The 20,091-nt window shown below is 42.2% G+C and overlaps 1 protein-coding gene across 2 annotated transcripts in view; it reads left to right on the top strand.

Annotated features, from left to right (window-relative positions):
• Nucleotides 1-19,857, top strand: part of plekhm3 (pleckstrin homology domain containing, family M, member 3) — a 70,568-nt gene extending 50,711 nt beyond the window's left edge. For both annotated transcript variants that reach the window (XM_061724334.1, XM_061724333.1), the window contains 2 exons: nt 11,993-12,150; nt 18,462-19,857. In XM_061724334.1, coding sequence (XP_061580318.1) covers nt 11,993-12,150; nt 18,462-18,624 — 321 coding nt within the window. In that variant the 3' untranslated portion in view covers nt 18,625-19,857. The remainder of the gene's footprint in view (nt 1-11,992; nt 12,151-18,461) is intronic.
• The last annotated feature ends 234 nt before the right edge of the window (nt 19,858-20,091 follow it).

Raw genomic sequence — 20,091 nt, 5'->3', positions numbered from 1 at the left:
GTTTTTACCTGCCATTGTTTATATAATAATTGCTCGGGGGTTTATGTTTATGTTTATGTTTATGTTCATGTTCTGGATCTCTGGAAAGCGTCTAGAGACAACATCTGTTGTATTAGACGCTATATAAATAAATAAAATTGAATCGAAAAATTGAGCAAAACTTAGTTTGATTGTACTTATTTAAATTATTACATTAATCATACCCATCGAAATCTTCATCCTCCGTTTCTGCGTTCATCAGAGCCTGATCAGCTGCGACGGGCAGAGCCCGCAGCTCTCTGGCCGCTCTGGTCATTTTCCGTGCCGTGCGGCCCCTCGGAAATGATGCCGGCTTTTGCAAAAGTCCGAACAACAGTCCAACCCAGCAGACACGTCAGCCCACGCATCTACAATCCTTCAACAGTAAATGACGGGGCCCGCCGCTCGGTCGGCGGATCTTCCGGCCTTCCGGTCCGCCTCTGCGGCGCAGCTCCCCCGGGAGCCACGTCTCCTTCTCGGTAGGGAGGCCGAGTCTCCCCGTCCGCTCCAGGTGTCTCGCCACGGAGCCGCCGCCGGGCAATCACGGGTGATTCACGCGCCCCCCTTCCCCCTTAACTTTTCATGGTGGCCTCAATTACGTCCGCCTTATGGATCCATGTTAAGTCAACGCAGCCCTACGCCGTAGGGTACGGCGTACGGCGCGTGTCGCAGGGTCAGATCACACAAACAATCACTGTTCCCTGCTTGAGCCAAAGTGAACTTAATGGATAACAGCTGGAGGGGATTCACTTTGTAACACAAATAATGTGAAAGCCAGACTGGAACTTGTCAAAATAAATTTCTAACGAGCCACAATGCTTCTGAGAGAATGTCTTTGGAGAGGTGAGGTTATACTGGAGCTGTTTGGGACGTAGCATCAGCTCCATGTTCACAGCAGTCTCCAATGATGAGTCCACATCGCTGCACGCTGATGAAACATGGACACGACTCGGTTCTGGAGCTGCTTTGCTGCGTCTGGCACAGGATGTCTTTAATATGTGCAAGTTCAATGAAATCTCAAGACTATTCAATTTTATTTGTATATCGTCTAATACAACAGATTTTGTCTCTAGATGCTTTCCAGAGATCCAGAACATAAACATAAACATAAACCCCCGAGCAATTATTACATAAACAATGGCAGGTAAAAACTCCCATAGTGGGAGAAAAGCCTTAAGCCAAACAGTGGCAAGAAAAACTCCCCTTTAGGAGGGAAGAAACCTTGAGCAGGACCAGGCTCATAAGGGGGGGCCCTCCTGCCGAAGGCCAGACTGGGGGAGTCAGGGACGTCAGCAACACACAGCAGGCATGTGGAAGCAGCAGCGGGATGATCAGAGGGGGGGAGGGGACGTCAGCAGCACACAGCAGACATCCATGTAGGCAGGTGGAAGCAGCAACGGGATGACTGGGGATGTGGGGGGGGGACCGGGTCCGCAGGCCAGAACGCAGCTCCCGAGTCTCCGGCCTGCAAACATGCACAAAAGAGAAAAAAGGGGAGCCGGCACAAGAAACTACAGGAACGATGGACAAAAATGATGGCTATGAGATATTTATAATAAATAAAAATGGAAATGGAGAAGAGAGGAAGGGAAGAGGAGAGGAGAAGAAGGGTGAGAGGCAACACCCAGCGGATCGTGTCGGTGCCCCCCTGCAGCATAGGCCTATAGCAGCATATCTACCACGAAGCTATGTTTGAGATTAACTATTATAGTCTTGTTCTATACCTGCAGCTATGACTACTGACTCTAACACACTAGAGTTTACACTACCTAGAGATTTACCAACACCAGCTAGAGGTTTACTAAACACTAACTATAGGCTTTACTAAACAGAAAGGTTTTAAATTTAGTTTTAAAGGTGGAGGTGGTGTCAGCCTCCTTAACCCAGATTGGAAGTTGGTTCCATAGTAATGGTGCCTGATAGCAGAACGCCCGCCCTCCAAATCTACATTTGGATACTCTAGGAACTACGAGTAAACCTGCACCCTGGGAGCGGAGAGCTCTGCCAGGAACATAAGGCACTATCAGGTCTTGTAAATACTGCGGAGCTGAGCCGTTTTGGGCTTTATATGCAAGTAATGAAATTTTAAATTGGATTCTGAATTTTACGGGTAACCAATGGAGCGACGCTAACGCTGGAGAGACGTGGTCTCTCCTGCTGATTCCTGTCAGTACTCGTGCTGCTGCATTCTGGATCAGCTGGAGCCTATTCAGCAAATTACTTGGACATCCTGCTAATAACACATTACAGTAATCTAGTCTAGAAGATACAAACGCATGAACTAGTTTTTCTGCATCACTCTGCGAGAGGATTTTCCTAATCTTTGCAATATTACGGAGATGGAAAAACGCTATTTTACAAACCTGATTAACATATGGTTTAAACGACAAATCCTGATTGAAAACAACACCAAGGTTTCTCACAGTTGCAGTGGGAGCAATCTCAACACCATCTAATTCCTTCCTAAGATGCTCTGGACCAAGAATGATAACCTCTGTTTTATCTGAATTTAGAAGCAAGAAATTTCTGGACATCCAGTCCTTGATGTCCCTAAGACATGCCTGAAGTTTAACTAACGGTTCTGTCTCATCCGGCTTCATAGACAAGTAGAGCTGCGTATCATCAGCATAGCAAAGAAAGTTTATGCTGTGATTCTGGATTATACTTCCCAATGGCTGCATGTATAAACTGAACAAGATTGGCACTAGCACTGAACCCTGCGGAACACCATAACCGACCCTTGACTGTTCTGAAGAAACCTCGTGTACACGAACAAACTGGAACCTGTCAGATAGACTATTCCTCTTCTGGAGGGAAAAGTGCTGCCCAGTGTCAGAAACCTTGGTGTTAGTTGCAGGTCACGGGTCCTCCAGCAGAGTAATGACCCAAAACACACAAATAATGCCCAAGAAGGGTGAAGAACTAAACGTTGGAAGATTCTGAAGAGTCTATGAGCCTTAATCTAAGGGTGCTTTCACACCTGTCCCATTTGGAGCAGTTTTTCCGAAACAGGGAGCGTTTCCCCCTAAAGATCGGTTGGTTTGGTTTATGTGAACACAGCACTCGCACTCAGATGTGGGACAAAACAAGTGAGCCGAGATCCTAGGAGAGGTGGTCTCGGCTTGCTTCCATTCCAGACCTGGAGCGGTTCGTTTGCAGTGAGAACATGATCCACATTCATGTGTATGTGCTACCACGGCGCAAGGAGAAGAGTCTGTGCAGCCTCCACCACCTTCTCTCCATGCCGAGATGTCGTCCCAGCACGGCACGGTGAAATTAAAAAAATTTCAATTCGGGCAGGGTTTGCGCAGCGCCAAACGCCGCGGCAGACGGCCTCTCGCCCGCAGAGCGGTCCGCTCTTGTGTCGGTAGCACATAAATTAATGTGAAAGCGGGCGGCGGTCTGCGCTTTGCGCCCTCTCTGTGAAAGGGGCTTGTTGTTTTTCCCGGGGTATGGAAGAGGAAACTCTGTCCACGTTCATTTCTGACCAATGAGAGAACAGTTGGTTCATGGCATTTGTTAACAGCTTTGAATCGCTACAGACAGTTGCCTTGTGAACACAAACGCCACAAACGAGAAATGAAACAACTGTATCGATTTAGCCCCTGAATCGGAACAAAACAAACGGGCCACAGGTGTGAAAGCAGCCTAACTCCTGTTCTGTGGAATTAGCTGGACTAGGCCATCGGGAAAATACACCGGAGTACCAGAGCAGCTGGTCCATGAGGGACCAAGATACCTGTCTGCAGGTGCGGACGTCGCTCAGCTGCAGTGATCGCTTCAAAAGGCTGTGAAACAAGATATAAAGTTCAGTCAAAAAGTCAGTGAGTCGAGGTCAGCTTTACTCTCAACTCTTCACATGTAGCAGCCACACAAAAACCGAGAGGCCGTTTCTCCTTCACCCGTGATGAGCACAGGCACAACACAAGAGACATTCCCTCATACTCAACACTAAAGTACCCCCTTTCTTCTACAGCTCAGTTTCAATAGTGTTTCTTTCTTTTTTAATGATTCTTTTGAACCACAATTCAAAAGCAAAGTCTGATTTTCATTAGTCAATGTGAAGTAAACGAGTATTCTAACGTTTGCCTGTTTCAGGTTGCCCTGTCTTTAATGTCTGTGCCCAACTTTGATCGTTGGTCGCACAAATCTGTAGCGCTGATCTCAATAGAGGCACGCCCTGTCAAACGGGCGGAGCGGAGACAAATATCAGACTCCTGGTCCAGGTTTCTTCCTCCTAAAGGGGAGTTTTTCTTGCCACTGTTTGGCTTAAGGTTTTTCTCCCACTACGGGACTTTTTACCTGCCATTGTTTATGTAATAATTGCTTGAGGGTTTATGTTCTGTGTCTCTGGAAAGATCCTGGAGACTCCTGTTGTAATAGACGCTATATAAATAAAATTGAATTGAATTGAAACTCCAGCCCATGTTCCTGTCGTTGGGGCTCTTGGGGTTTTTCTCAGCTGCTTTCTGATTAGGTTGACGCCAAACCTTGGGATGTTTGTTGGATGTTTCTATCCATCCACACTCGTGTTGGAAATTTTAGATCTGTTTGTTAATTTATTGATAATAAATGGAGTCGTCTGCATTACGTTTATGTGGAGAACTTCTTAGCCTGACAGGGCAGACTGCACCGACACACGCCGACATCCGTCGTACACCAGTGTGTGTGTGTGTGTCTGAGTCTGAGTCTGAGTGAGAGGAGACTTTGTTATCCCAACAGTTCACCCTGATGTTTCCAGCCATGTAATCCCAGCTGGCTTTCTAGTGTGTGAATGGAGCTGCGGGTGTTGGTGTGTGTGTGAGGAGGCGGAGGGAGAGCCAGGGCCGGCTAGCGGCTGTTAGACAGCAGTTTTAGAGGATTAGGAGGTTTCCCAGCACAAAGACTCTGCGTGCAGCAGAGAAAGAGGTTGATCTGGCCTTGGAGGAGTTTAGGAGGATGGATGAAGGGAGAGGAGCTGGGAAGTGTGTGTGTTTGTGGAGGGCTTTGAGAGGGGAGGGGCTGCAAACAGGCTCTACGCTATTCTACACTGTTGCATTTACCACTTGATGTTGTGTTTTGGGGTATTTTGTTTTGTACTTTGTTTGTTTTTGTTTTTTTTTTTAGAAAATTTTAGTTAAATATATGTCACAATATTCCTATTTTTTTAATTTTGTTATTACTATTATTTTACTTAAAGGGGACCTATTATGGCATCTAATACCTATTTTAAACAGGCCTTGAATGTCTTAAAAACAATCTTAGGATTTTTTTTTTTGCTAAATAAATGAGAAATTCAGCCTCTGATCCCCGCCCACTGCAGGCGTCCACAGTACATGCAGCTTTCAGTGTGAATCCACCAAGCAGCGATGCAGGCGTCAGGAGATTTCTGATGCATTCAGTGTGATTCCACCTTAAGACTTTTAAACAACCAGAACCCGTTCCCTGTCCCCTCGACAATGACTGTCTCCAGTTCTGCACCAAGCACTTTGAACTCTGTATGTCCTATATCACTTTTGAGTACGCAGCGTTTTAGTTTTTATCCCAGTGTCCTTATCTTTTAGTGTTTAGATAGTGTTTTAATTGTTTTTATTGCTTGCTTTGAGCCAGTGGCAACAAAATTTAATTCCGCTTGTACTTGGACTTTTGGAATGACAATAAAGTGAACCTTGAACCTTGAACCTTAACTTAGTTGTGTGTTCTGAGCCGGTGCTGTTGATTACAGAGGGAGTGGAATGATGTGTTGTCTCAAGCAAAAACATAGTTTACCTTAAAACTTTTCAATTCTAGGATTAGTTGTGACGAGAGTCAAACCATATTCATTCATCAATTTTGTCGTTAAGTTTAGTCTGCTTATTTAAAGGAGACTTATTATGGCATCTAATACCTATTTTAAACAGGCCTTGAATGTCTTAAAAACAAGCTTTTGACTGTTTTTGCTAAATAAATTAGAAATTCAGCCTCTGATCCATGTCTTTATCTTCCCAGTCTCTAACCTCATTATCTATGCAGGATTCTGAGTGGGCGGGGCTATGATAATGAGGCTCTGTGCTGATTGGCTGCCTGAATGACGTGTCGAAAATGGCTGAAGCTCCGGCCGGCTTGAGTTAGTTGTTGTTGTTCCGGCCAGTTAGTTGTGGGCGTGGTTTCACGCATCGAAGGCCAACCGATGTAAATCGCATTTTGGTTACGTAACGACGGGAGCAGAATCTTATTGGCTCGTAGATCCACATCACACTGGACGGCTCATCCGGGCGGCTGTACAGACACTGCAGAATCTGGTTGCTTTCCTCCTTCTCTGAGTTGGCAGGCTGAGGGGAGACCACTTTATATATGTTAAAGCAGGAGAAAACCTGTTTTACATAATATATCTCCTTTAAGACCTCCAGAGTGGGAACAGGTTTATGTTGTACGACCCCGTCTGGGATCAGAAGAATTTCCACTTCTCTTCAGTTCTCAGTGGAACCAGGATCTGGAGGGATGACAATCTTCACATTTGTTAAAAATCAGAAGCATTTTACCAACTTTAATTCTAAAGTGGTGGTATTTGTAGCGGACGTTATTTAAGCTGCGCGTGAAGATGAGCTGAGAAGAGACAGTGAGCAGGACGAGCTCCTCGCTCCTTTGGGTTCCAGTTGACACAGAGCCGCCGGTACGAGCTGCTCATCACCGCGCCACCGTGTCAAGCTACAGGACACACGGATAAGACCATGAGTGCCTTTACATGGGAAGTTTAATTCCTCTTTAGTTCAGAATTAAAATTAAATCAGATTTAAAATGAGTAAAAATTACCACATAAACACCTAATTCCGAATGAAAATGGCCATTCCGAATTAAACTTAATTCTGAAGTAAGTGGCTGATTTATTCAGATTTTAAATCCCAATAGAATAAATCCTCGATCATGTTTACTCTCATTCCTCTAAATTAATTCCGGTCTTTCTTTCTGCTCGTTCCCTCCCCCGTCTGTCTCCATGACCTTATATTCCACTGGGCTGGTTTTCCTAACAAAGTTTCAAGATGCAGCAGCAGTAAACGCTGGTCAAGAGCAGAGACCATTTATTTAATAAATAGAAATCATTAAAAGAACAGATGGAAACAGGAAACATCAAAATGGTGATCTTTTCAAAGTTGTAGCGGCTAAGTTAGTTTTTCTTCCGGTAGTTTAACTTCCGGTCCCCCCCCCTATCCAATCAGAACCTTCCCAACCCCCAGACCTGGAGAGGAATTGGAGAAAGACCATCAAACGTGGTTTCCATGGAAACCTCAATTTGGAATTACTATTTCCATGTAAACTGGAAGGAAAATAGTTTAATTCTGAATTATTTAATTAATTCTGAATGAAAAGACATCATGTAGCCGTGGCCCCTGTGGCTAGGAGCTGCCGTAATGTGGCCCTTTAGACACAAAAGAGGCACTTGTAAACATGATGAATGATTCCTGCACGGCTGCAGTTAAAGCAGCTGATTGAAACCCTCATGGAGGGTTGTGTTCTTGTCTGAGAACACTGTTACGTGTAGTTGTTTATCACTCTAACAAGTGGAAGTTGAGGTGTGGCTGTAAGAGTGGAACAAAACCTCCCCAGGTCCTCATTATTTCTGTGGGTGGGTCAGACACTGGTTCCAGTCTTGCAGTATGTAGGGGACAGGAATGAGTCCGGTCGGGCCGGGCGTGAGCAGCCATTAGAGCTCTGACAGATATACTGGCCCAGACTCTCAGGACAGCCATTACTCGGCCTTGTTCTCGTCCTGTCCATGTTCCGGTGTGAAGGATCGCCCCAGCGCGACCCTCCCGCTCACCGCTCACCGCTCACCGCTACCTCTCTGAGTATTTATAGCAGCAGGAACTGCACCAGGAAAGGGATTTAATAGAAAAGACATTTTACTATTCTTGAAATGTGATTTAAAAACTAGCAGAAACACATATTTTATTACAGGACTGTCTCAGAAAATTAGAATATTGTGATTTTTCTGTAATGCAATTACAAAAACAAAAATGTCATACATTCTGGATTCATTACAAATCAACTGAAATATTGCAAGCCTTTTATTATTTTAATATTGCTGATCATGGCTTACAGTTTAAGAAAACTCAAATATCCTATCTCAAAAAATGAGAATATTCTGGGAATCTTAATCTTAAACTGTAAACCATAATCAGCAATATTAAAATAATAAAAGGCTTGCAATATTTCAGTTGATTTGTAATGAATCCAGAATGTATGACATTTTTGATTTTTTAATTGCATTACAGAAAATAAAGAACTTTATCACAATAATCTAATTTTCTGAGACAGTGCTGTACTTTCTTCTATTGGTGGGACTCGATTAAAAAAAATGTATCTAATTAATTAGAGGATTTGTAATTAATTAATCGCATATCAATACTTGACACGAGAAGCAACATTTTTCAAATTAATTGCATTTGTGTATATGACTGAATCATTGAGCTTAAACAACAAAATTGTGTTTATTTTTGATAACTTGAGTGTTAACAAGTGCAATGTGAATAATAGGAATATTATTGCATTGTCCACAAGGCACAAACTTAAATTCAAGTTAGCTATATTCAAGCTTTTTCAGGAGTTTTTGCAAACTGTCTATGTCTTAAACACATTTGTTTTTGTTTAGTAAAATTAAAAAATCCTGTTGAGTTCTGTGCATCAGTATTACGGGGAACTCATACCGGGAACTCGAGCAATGAAAAACGTTCTTCACTGTTTGGAGTGCAAAAGTAAATTGCGATTAAATGTGTTATTTTTTTTGTCGCATTATTTTTCTGTAATTAATTAATCAATCGTAATTAATGTGATAAAGTCCCAGCCCTACTTTTTTCTTTATATCACCTTTTGCCTGTTTACTTTTGCCACTCTCCATCCATCCATCATGTTTGTGTGCCTCTCCCCTCATCTCTCCAGAGGAGCATCAGCCAGCAGGGCCGTGCTGCCACTCTCTCTGCTCTCTGCCAGTCCCATTACAGTGGGCAGTAATTACTCAGCCTGTCGGCCTCCATCAGCAGGAGCATCCATCATGTGGACGGGGCTGGACCAGACGGAGAAGCTTAGGTCTGGGGTGGGTGGAGGTTTGGATGGAAATGCATCTGCCACTCTCAGAACCTGTCACTAAAAAACCCAAACGTTTGGGCCACCGATTGGTCGGGGGGTTGGAGTCAGACGTCTGAGTCAGGAGGAGGAAATCAGAGAAAGAGACTCTGACGGATTCTGGTTCTTTTCATTCAACCAGCAATGGCAGCAAAAGTCTGTTTCATGATCCAACTCTGAGGGTCAGATGTTCATAAACCTGGTGCTGAGGAGAGAATTACACTGCAAAAACTCAAAATCTTACCCAATATTTGTCTTATTTCTAGTTAGAATATATCATTTTTAGTCAAAAAATCTCATTACACTTAAAACAAGAGTCATCACCAGAAAAATAACTTATTTGACAATTTTCACCTGTTTCAAGTAATTTTTCACTTAAAATAAGTAGAAAAATCTGCCAGTGGAACAAGATTTATCTTCTCATTACAAGCAAAAAATTCTTGTTCCACTGGCAGATTTTTCTACTTATTTTAAGTGAAAATCTACTTGAAACAGGTGAAAATTGTTTTTTTTTGAGTCTTGTCTTAAGTGTGATAAGATTTTTTTTTACTAAAAATTAGACATTTTACTAGAAATAAGACAAATATTCTTGTTAAGATTTTGAGTTTTTGCAGTGTAAAAAGGGATCTAGACGGAGATAAGGAACGAACAGATCTAACAGGAGCTCTGTCTCTTCATAGCTGCTCACGGCTCCAGCTGACTTTTCAGCAGCGCAGAGATGAACTAAAAAAATTAAAAAGCGTTGTTGCTTGAAGCTTCTCTCACTCTCATTTTTTAACTTGATATCAAACACAAGCCACAGACCCAGCAGCACATCTATCATCTCCTCCAGGTTCTACAGCTTTAGTGTTGTTGTCTTCTCCGTTCAGATACACAATCAAATACGTCACAGCAGCTTCTCCAACCTCCTACTTCTGATCTGGGTGTTGAATTGTTGTGGAAAAGAAACCAGGCCGAGCTAAGTAGAGCTGAGTAGGAACTAGTGGAAAAGTGCCAACTGTGTCCTGGAGTTCCTGGAGTTCCTGGAGTTCCTGGAGTTCCTGGGAGACGTGTGCCCAGATACCAGCCTTTCTCTGCTGCGTCGGGAACATCATGGCTACATTTGACTTCCTGTTCAAGTGTTTCATTTACTTCATGCTCAGTCGACCTGAACAGGCCCTTCCAGAGGAATGTGCTGCTTCCCAACCTGACTACTCGTCTTTTGTGAGGGGATTAAACCCCATCCTGTTTTTAATGACATATTTGTCCTGAACATCCAAATACTGATCGTTCGGTGTCGTACACTGGAAGTAAACACAAACATATGAGCTGTAAATTCAGCATTCTCTGGGTAAAGTGTATCAGTCTTTGGCTCTTGGTTGTGACCAAGCAACAGCAGCGTATCTCAGAGTGCTATGTGTCATTTGTGTGAGTGGTTTCTTGCTCCTCTCTCCATCTCTCGTCCTGGTCTAAAAAGCAGCATGAAGGAGGCAGTAATTGGTGGGCCCAGAGCTCTGCCAGGTGGAACCACTCGTCTCTGAATACACAGCCTCTTGGTTCTCTCTCAAGATCTCTTGTTTATTGTATCTCCCCTCTCTTTCTCCTGCTCCGTCCTCTGTTTTTCAGCTGCTCTGTCCGTTCCGGTCCTACATGCTCCCAGCTCTGTCTGCATTGCTGGAAATGACACGATAAAGCTCTAGAAACGTGTTTTTTCTTTCTTTCTGTGCAGTCATCCAGAGTCTATTCCCAGCACTACGGCTCCACCCCCCACACGCCTGACTCTTTAGGAACTTCCCAAGCGTTGCCATTAAAAGACTCATTTACTGTCGTCCTTCCTTCCCATTTCCTCTCCTCCCGTTTTTTCCAGGACAAATACAGTTGTGTGAAAAAGTGTTTGCCCCCTTCCTGATTTCTTATTTTTTTGCATGTTTGTCACACTTAAATATTTCAGATCATCAAACGACTTTAAATATTAGACAAAGATAACACAAGTAAACACAAAATGCAGTTTTTAAATGAAGGTTTTTATTATTAAGGAAAGAAAAATCCAAACCTACATGGCCCTGTGTGAAAAAGTGATTGCCCCCCCATGTTAAAACATAAATGATCTGTGGTTTATCAAGTCTTTGGAAAGCTGAGTTCAGTTTCTCTAGCCCAGGGGTCGGCAACACAAAATATTTTTAGAGCCATATTGGACCAAAAACACAAAAATCAAATATGTCTGGAGCCGCAAAAAATGAAAAGTCTTGTATCAGCCTTAGAATGAAGGAAGCACATGCTGCATGTTTCTATATTAGTTATAACTGGGGAATTTCTTTTTTTCATTATGCACTTCAAGAAAAAAGTTGAAATGTCGAGAAAAAAGTCGAAATTTCAAGAAAAAAGTCGAAATGTCGAGAAAAAAGTTAAAATGCTGAGATTAATGTTGAAGTACAATCTCAAGAAAAAAGTCAAAATGGCGAGAAAAAAGTCGAAATGTCGAGATTAAAAAGGAAAGGAAAAAGGAAGGGAAAAAAAGAAGAAAAAGGAAATAAAGAAAAAAAAGAGAAAAAAAGGAATAAAAGAGGAAAAAAAAGGGGGAAAAAAGAAAAAAAAGATTTTTATTACTATAGCGAAAATAGAGTTTTTATCAGCTACACCTTTTAGATTGGGCCGTGAAAATATTGTCAGACATTAAACCGGTCCGCGGTACAGAAAAGGTTGGGGACCAGTGTTTTAGAGTCCAACAGCTGTATGGGACTTTCTCAAATATCAGAAAAATTAGTTTTTAACCACTTAGGGGTATCCTTTTTTATTGTTATTATTTAGCAGAATGTGAGAAGAGCCCCATCATGCCTGGTTGGAATGCAAATCCTGGTCTGTCACGAGCTGCTTGAGCAGCAGAGGTTTCACCTGTCCTTCCCTTCCCTCCCTCCAGGTGATCGATGGGAAGCTGGCCCCCTTCCTCTCCAAGGTGATCAAGTTCGCCAGCTCCCACGTGTTCAGCTGCAGCTTGTGTCGGGAGAAAGGCTTCATCTGTGAGCTCTGCCAGAACGGACAGGTCCTGTACCCCTTCCAGGAGAACACCACCCGCAGGTACAGACCAGCACACGTACCGTTACCCACACGGAAACATCAGTAAGGCTAATGGAGGGGATGCATGGACCTGCAGCTAGGAGGGAAAACTGGAGAAGATGGGATAAGAGCTGATTATCAGCTTAAATTAAAGTCAGTTGGACTTGACAGTGACCCGTACAGTTACCTGAAGAACCAGTGGTCCATGGACATTAATATTTGGTACAGTTACCAAGAACCAGTGGTCCATGGGCATTAATATTTGGTACAGTTACCCCAAGAACCAGTGGTCCATGGACATTAATATTTGGTACAGTTACCTGAAGAACCAGTGGTCCATGGACATTAATATTTGGTACAGTTACCAAGAACCAGTGGTCCATGGACATTAATATTTGGTACAGTTACCAAGAACCAGTGGTCCATGGACATTAATATTTGGTACAGTTACCAAGAACCAGTGGTCCATGGACATTAATATTTGGTACAGTTACCCCAAGAACCAGTGGTCCATGGACATTAATATTTGGTACAGTTACCAAGAACCAGTGGTCCATGGACATTAATATTTGGTACAGTTACCAAGAACCAGTGGTCCATGGACATTAATATTTGGTACAGTTACCAAGAACCAGTGGTCCATGGACATTAATATTTGGTACAGTTACCAAGAACCAGTGGTCCATGGACATTAATATTTGGTACAGTTACCAAGAACCAGTGGTCCATGGACATTAATATTTGGTACAGTTACCCCAAGAACCAGTGGTCCATGGACATTAATATTTGGTACAGTTACCAAGAACCAGTGGTCCATGGACATTAATATTTGGTACAGTTACCAAGAACCAGTGGTCCATGGACATTAATATTTGGTACAGTTACCCCAAGAACCAGTGGTCCATGGACATTAATATTTGGTACAGTTACCCCAAGAACCAGTGGTCCATGGACATTAATATTTGGTACAGTTACCAAGAACCAGTGGTCCATGGACATTAATATTTGGTACAGTTACCAAGAACCAGTGGTCCATGGACATTAATATTTGGTACAGTTACCAAGAACCAGTGGTCCATGGACATTAATATTTGGTACAGTTACCAAGAACCAGTGGTCCATGGACATTAATATTTGGTACAGTTACCAAGAACCAGTGGTCCATGGACATTAATATTTGGTACAGTTACCAAGAACCAGTGGTCCATGGACATTAATATTTGGTACAGTTACCCCAAGAACCAGTGGTCCATGGACATTAATATTTGGTACAGTTACCAAGAACCAGTGGTCCATGGACATTAATATTTGGTACAGTTACCAAGAACCAGTGGTCCATGGACATTAATATTTGGTACAGTTACCAAGAACCAGTGGTCCATGGACATTAATATTTGGTACAGTTACCCCAAGAACCAGTGGTCCATGGACATTAATATTTGGTACAGTTACCAAGAACCAGTGGTCCATGGACATTAATATTTGGTACAGTTACCAAGAACCAGTGGTCCATGGACATTAATATTTGGTACAGTTACCAAGAACCAGTGGTCCATGGACATTAATATTTGGTACAGTTACCAAGAACCAGTGGTCCATGGGCATTAATATTTGGTACAGTTACCCCAAGAACCAGTGGTCCATGGACATTAATATTTGGTACAGTTACCTGAAGAACCAGTGGTCCATGGACATTAATATTTGGTACAGTTACCAAGAACCAGTGGTCCATGGACATTAATATTTGGTACAGTTACCAAGAACCAGTGGTCCATGGACATTAATATTTGGTACAGTTACCAAGAACCAGTGGTCCATGGACATTAATATTTGGTACAGTTACCAAGAACCAGTGGTCCATGGACATTAATATTTGGTACAGTTACCCCAAGAACCAGTGGTCCATGGACATTAATATTTGGTACAGTTACCAAGAACCAGTGGTCCATGGACATTAATATTTGGTACAGTTACCAAGAACCAGTGGTCCATGGACATTAATATTTGGTACAGTTACCAAGAACCAGTGGTCCATGGACATTAATATTTGGTACAGTTACCAAGAACCAGTGGTCCATGGACATTAATATTTGGTACAGTTACCAAGAACCAGTGGTCCATGGACATTAATATTTGGTACAGTTACCCCAAGAACCAGTGGTCCATGGACATTAATATTTGGTACAGTTACCAAGAACCAGTGGTCCATGGACATTAATATTTGGTACAGTTACCAAGAACCAGTGGTCCATGGACATTAATATTTGGTACAGTTACCAAGAACCAGTGGTCCATGGACATTAATATTTGGTACAGTTACCCCAAGAACCAGTGGTCCATGGACATTAATATTTGGTACAGTTACCAAGAACCAGTGGTCCATGGACATTAATATTTGGTACAGTTACCAAGAACCAGTGGTCCATGGACATTAATATTTGGTACAGTTACCAAGAACCAGTGGTCCATGGACATTAATATTTGGTACAGTTACCAAGAACCAGTGGTCCATGGACATTAATATTTGGTACAGTTACCAAGAACCAGTGGTCCATGGACATTAATATTTGGTACAGTTACCCCAAGAACCAGTGGTCCATGGACATTAATATTTGGTACAGTTACCAAGAACCAGTGGTCCATGGACATTAATATTTGGTACAGTTACCCCAAGAACCAGTGGTCCATGGACATTAATATTTGGTACAGTTACCAAGAACCAGTGGTCCATGGACATTAATATTTGGTACAGTTACCCCAAGAACCAGTGGTCCATGGACATTAATATTTGGTACAGTTACCAAGAACCAGTGGTCCATGGACATTAATATTTGGTACAGTTACCAAGAACCAGTGGTCCATGGACCTTAATATTTGGTACAGTTACCAAGAACCAGTGGTCCATGGGCATTAATATTTGGTACAGTTACCAAGAACCAGTGGTCCATGGGCATTAATATTTGGTACAGTTACCCCAAGAACCAGTGGTCCATGGACATTAATATTTGGTACAGTTACCTGAAGAACCAGTGGTCCATGGACATTAATATTTGGTACAGTTACCAAGAACCAGTGGTCCATGGACATTAATATTTGGTACAGTTACCCCAAGAACCAGTGGTCCATGGACATTAATATTTGGTACAGTTACCAAGAACCAGTGGTCCATGACATTAATATTTGGTACAGTTACCAAGACCCAGTGGTCCATGGACATTAATATTTGGTACAGTTACCAAGAACCAGTGGTCCATGGACATTAATATTTGGCCATGAATCCAGTTTCATGATATTTATATGTACTTAATTTGTACGCCGGGGAAGTACACGAAGCAAAGCTTGAAGGAATACAAAAGTCTTGACGCTTGGTCCGACTTCAAGGCAGGATTTGTTGGTGAAATTAAAGTGATGAGGACACTGAACTTTATGATTTGACCGTTTAACGTTAGCTACCCAAAAATCCAACATTACCTGATACAAAATGGGAACCACAAATCCACGTTTCGGTGCCTGGAATCCAGTTGTTTCTGTGAATTGGAGCGATCCATTTGTCTCTCTTAAACTTATTTTTCTGAAGTCTGTAAAACAATAACTCTGATTTCTTGCCTAATCTATGAGTACAGTCGAACTGTTGGCTAGTGTTTATCCATTGTTGTGATTTTAGTGAAGGTGCGATCACATTTTATGGCAAAGTGGGGCATTAAAAAAAGTTAATTTGAATACAGGGTCCATACTTTTTTGTTGATGTGTCACAAAGATGAGCTCTGATAAACCACTTTTATGATCTAGAAATTAGTGTATCTAACACTTTACGCAGCAGGAATGAGCCTGGTGTTTGCTGCTAACACTGTGGTGTGTGTGTGTGTGTGGGTGTATTTGCTTCACACAGTCCAGAACCTGGTTCTTGTCACCTAAACCCAGAATGAGCGACAGCAGAGCGATAAGAGCTGTGATCTGCAACACGCACCCAGTTGTTGAGCTGTTTTCTGACGTGTGAAGCAAGTGTTAAGTGATAACGGCTGTATCTGCTGGACTCTGGACATCGTTGACTCAGTCACCCAGACAGTAAAGGTGCAGGAGACGAGCAGAAACTGGACTGGTCCATCACGCTGACTTTATTACAGTCATGTTTAAATAAAACCTATTACGTTTGTAGATTGGACTATTAAACCCATCACACACAGACGATGACACATCTGTTTGTATCTCCTCCTGCTTGCAGCCTGACTGGGCTCACACACAAACTATATACACACAAAACACAGCTAAGGCCTAACGCGCATGAATCCTGGTTTGAAGATCAACTGAGGGAGGAAACGGCAGTGCAAACCGTTTGTTAATGATTTGTTCAGAAAGAGAAAAGACATCAAACATGGCTAAAGTCTAATGTCCAGGGCATTTGTCTAACCTCAGTATGAACTATGTATTTTGAATCTCTTATCTGTGCATAGGTGACCATGTTCTGACCTTCTTTTTTTTTTCTTGCAATTTTAGTCCATCTTATTTTTGCTGCGTTTTTTAACTTGTTTTTATTGTAACACTTTGAGATTTGATTCAAATATAAAGTGCGTTATAAATAAAATGTTTTATTACTATTAATTTATTAAAGAAATGAATTGGCACATGCAGGTTGTCTGTGCTGCAGAACACGGAGGGTCTGAATGGAAGTTAGTTTGTGATGGAGGAAGTGGTCACTTTTAATCAGCTTTGTTTGCAAACCTGCCTGGAGTTCCTGTGCAGAGCTTGACTTGTTGCATGGAGAACCCTGGAGACCAAAGCATGTTTGCATTTGCAGGTGTTCAGTTCAATTTTATTTCTATAGCCTCTATTCCAACAGAAGTTGTCTCTAGGATCCTTCCAGAGACCAGAACATAAACCCCCAGGCAATTATTACATAAACAATGGCAGGTAAAAACTCCCCTAGTGGGAGAAAAACCTTAAGCCAAACAGCTCCTCATCTAAACATTAATAAACTGTGAAGTTGACTTTGCAGGAAATGCTCGTGTCAAAATGTTTCCTCTGGTTATGGCACGAAAATAGGAGCATAAAAATGTACTTAAAAAAAACAAAGACTATATAAGAAAAACTGGACAAACTCCCACAGCTTTTAGCAGAAGTGCTGTTGAAGCCTCTTTTTTAATAATACTAATAATACATTTTATTTATAACGCACTTTATATTTAGTAATCTCAAAGTGCTACAGAGCAGAAAAATAAAACATGAAAAATCTTTAAAATATATTTAAAAAACGCATTTAAAAGATTTTTCCCATTGCCTTGTTGCAGCTGGGCGGGACAAACAGGGCTGTAACACACCCCCCTTATATCAGTCATAAGGCAAGCCTTTTAATATTTAACAGCTAGACTGGATATGTGTTGCAGATATCTGCAGTTCAATTCTTCCTAGTCAAAAAGAGCATTTCAGATCTCTACAATTACATTCTTCCTATCCACAATTGTCATTTCAGATTTCCACAATGTCATTCTGCCCAGGACAAATTACCTTACTTTTGCCATTCATGTGTGTGGGGTTTCTAATTATCTACAATTCAGTTGCAGATATCCACAATGTGAATGACGGATATCTGCAACTGAATTACGACTAGCTGTAATTCCAGTTTCAGATATCTACAATTTAATTCTGACTAGTCCGAATTCCAGTTCAAGATATCTTTAATTCCCCTCCATTCAAGATATCTACATCTTCCTTTTTAGATATCTTAAATTAGGTTTTGACTAGTCAGAACGAAGTTGTAGATATCTTGGACTATGACTTTGAACTTTGAACTTTGAACTTGAATGCTGAAAAACAATATAAATCCCCCCTCACAAAAATAAGAATGTTATTTGTTTTCTGAAAAATGGTTCACATGTTATTTTGTTACATTTTAAATTTGTTTTGTTGTTGATAAAATGTGTTTCTCTATTTTCTTATTTTTGTGAGGGGGGATATATATTGTTTTTCTGCACTACCTTGTTCTCTATAGCTGATATAACATCAATAACTCCTATGTGGGATCAATAAAGTTCTTATTTTTGCCATCTAAGAAAATTAAATATATTATATTTGGTGCTTAACTGTTTCCAAGTATATTAGTGTGTGTGTGAATGAATAAATGAGACGTAAAACGTAAATGTCTTTTGTAGAAAGGCGCTTTATGAAAATAAGTCCATTTATTTGTATTAGTTTACAGCGCAGTCTTGAACATCCAATATGGCGGCGACGCTGACGTATCGCAGCAGCTCCATGGGGCGTCTACGTTTATATGTCTATGATTTCAAGAGCGACTCTGGGCTTGAAACCTTCTCTCCCTCCGTTGTTTTAATTTTCAGGTGTGACATCTGCGGCGCGGTTTTCCACGCGGAGTGTCGTCAGAAAGCCCAGCCGTGCCCGCGCTGCGTCCGCAGGGAGCTGCACCACAAGAGGCCGTCGTCCTTCTGGTCCCCCGAGGACGACAGCCCCGGCTGCTTTCACCTGCCCTACCAGGACACCTGAGACCCCTGCAGGGACCGGGGACACGCCGGGGACACAAACTGCTAACGCTCGTGACTCTCACTGCAGGTTAGAGGGTTTTTACAGCTTTGACGGCGGATGGATGCGGAGCGTCGGCTGCTCCTCCAGCACACACCTGAGCTGGAAACAGCAGGGAGGGAACCAGCTGCTGCACCAGATCTGCTTTAGAGACTCAACGTTCCCTGTTTTGTAGTCAAGTATCTCATCCCCAGTTCCACCACACCCCTACCTTCACTTATCTCCTACTGCACAGGTCAGACAGGAAAACCACAGCTGACGCCTGGATCAATTCAAATTGATAGTTAAAAAATAGTGCAACCTATTTGGATCAGTTTGGCATTTTATCAATCAGAAAGCACAAGATTTGCCACTTTTCTTATGTTTGTATTGGTAAAGTGGAAATGCTTCATAGGTTTTGTTTGTATACATAGGATTGCAAGGTGAAAAAGGGAAGAAAAAAAGTTATTTCCAACCACACCTGTTTGCAGCTTCTACAAACCATTCAGGAATGAATCTCTGGCACATGTAGCCTTGAAAAGGTTTGTAGTTTTCCTCCGGCTGTTCTTCAGCTGCGTTCACTCCTCATCCGTCTGGAAACATCAGTCAGGTGCTCTTGTGTTTCATGAAGGTTCTGCTGGCTGGAAACGGTGCAGGATCAATATGCAGGAGTATTAAAAAAAAAATCAAGTCCTCCTGAGTGGCTGCTGCAGTTTGGGTCAAAGCAAAAGGAGATCTTTTTTATGTATAATATTTCCCCTATGTTGGATGTGTCTCATCTGTGTGGATGCAGCACATCCACATCCGTTCATGATGGGAAGTCAGAGGACGAGGGGCGTCACCCTGACAGTAACCGGTAGAGACTGATCCTGATTAAACCTGAGAGACTTGAGCCACACGAGGAGAGGCCCAGAACGCTTCCAGGTCCAAACACACATTCACACTATTCATCCTTTTACGAGTATCATTGCAGAAAGGACAAGTAGGGGCAAGAAACACGTCTCTATGTGAGCAGGTGATCACTCCATTCTCACGGCATCTGCAAACCTGCATGGAACCGCAAGAGCTCATGCATCCAGCCGACCTGCTGCCAACGAGCAGACCTGAGGCCCAGCCAGGCGGGCCTGGAGGGGTGGGGAGGACGGAGCAAGAGCCAGGCCGGACCGGCCAGACCACACTGCAAAAACTAAAAATCTTACCAGGAATATTTGTCTTATTTCTAGTAAAAATGTCTCATTTTTAGTCAAAAAATCTCATTACACTTAAAACAAGAGTCATTACCAGAAAAATAACTTTTTATTTAACAATTTTCACCTGTTTCAAGTAAATTTTCACTTGAAATAAGTAGAAAAATCTGTCAGTGGGACAAGATTTATCTTCTCATTACAAGCAAAAAATCTTGTTCCACTGGCAGATTTTTCTACTTATTTTAAGTGAAAATCTACTTGAAAC

The sequence above is a fragment of the Cololabis saira genome, chromosome 6 (genome assembly GCF_033807715.1).
Source record: "Cololabis saira isolate AMF1-May2022 chromosome 6, fColSai1.1, whole genome shotgun sequence".
Lineage (NCBI taxonomy): Eukaryota > Metazoa > Chordata > Actinopteri > Beloniformes > Belonidae > Cololabis > Cololabis saira.
This window is presented reverse-complemented; position numbering and strand designations above follow the sequence as displayed.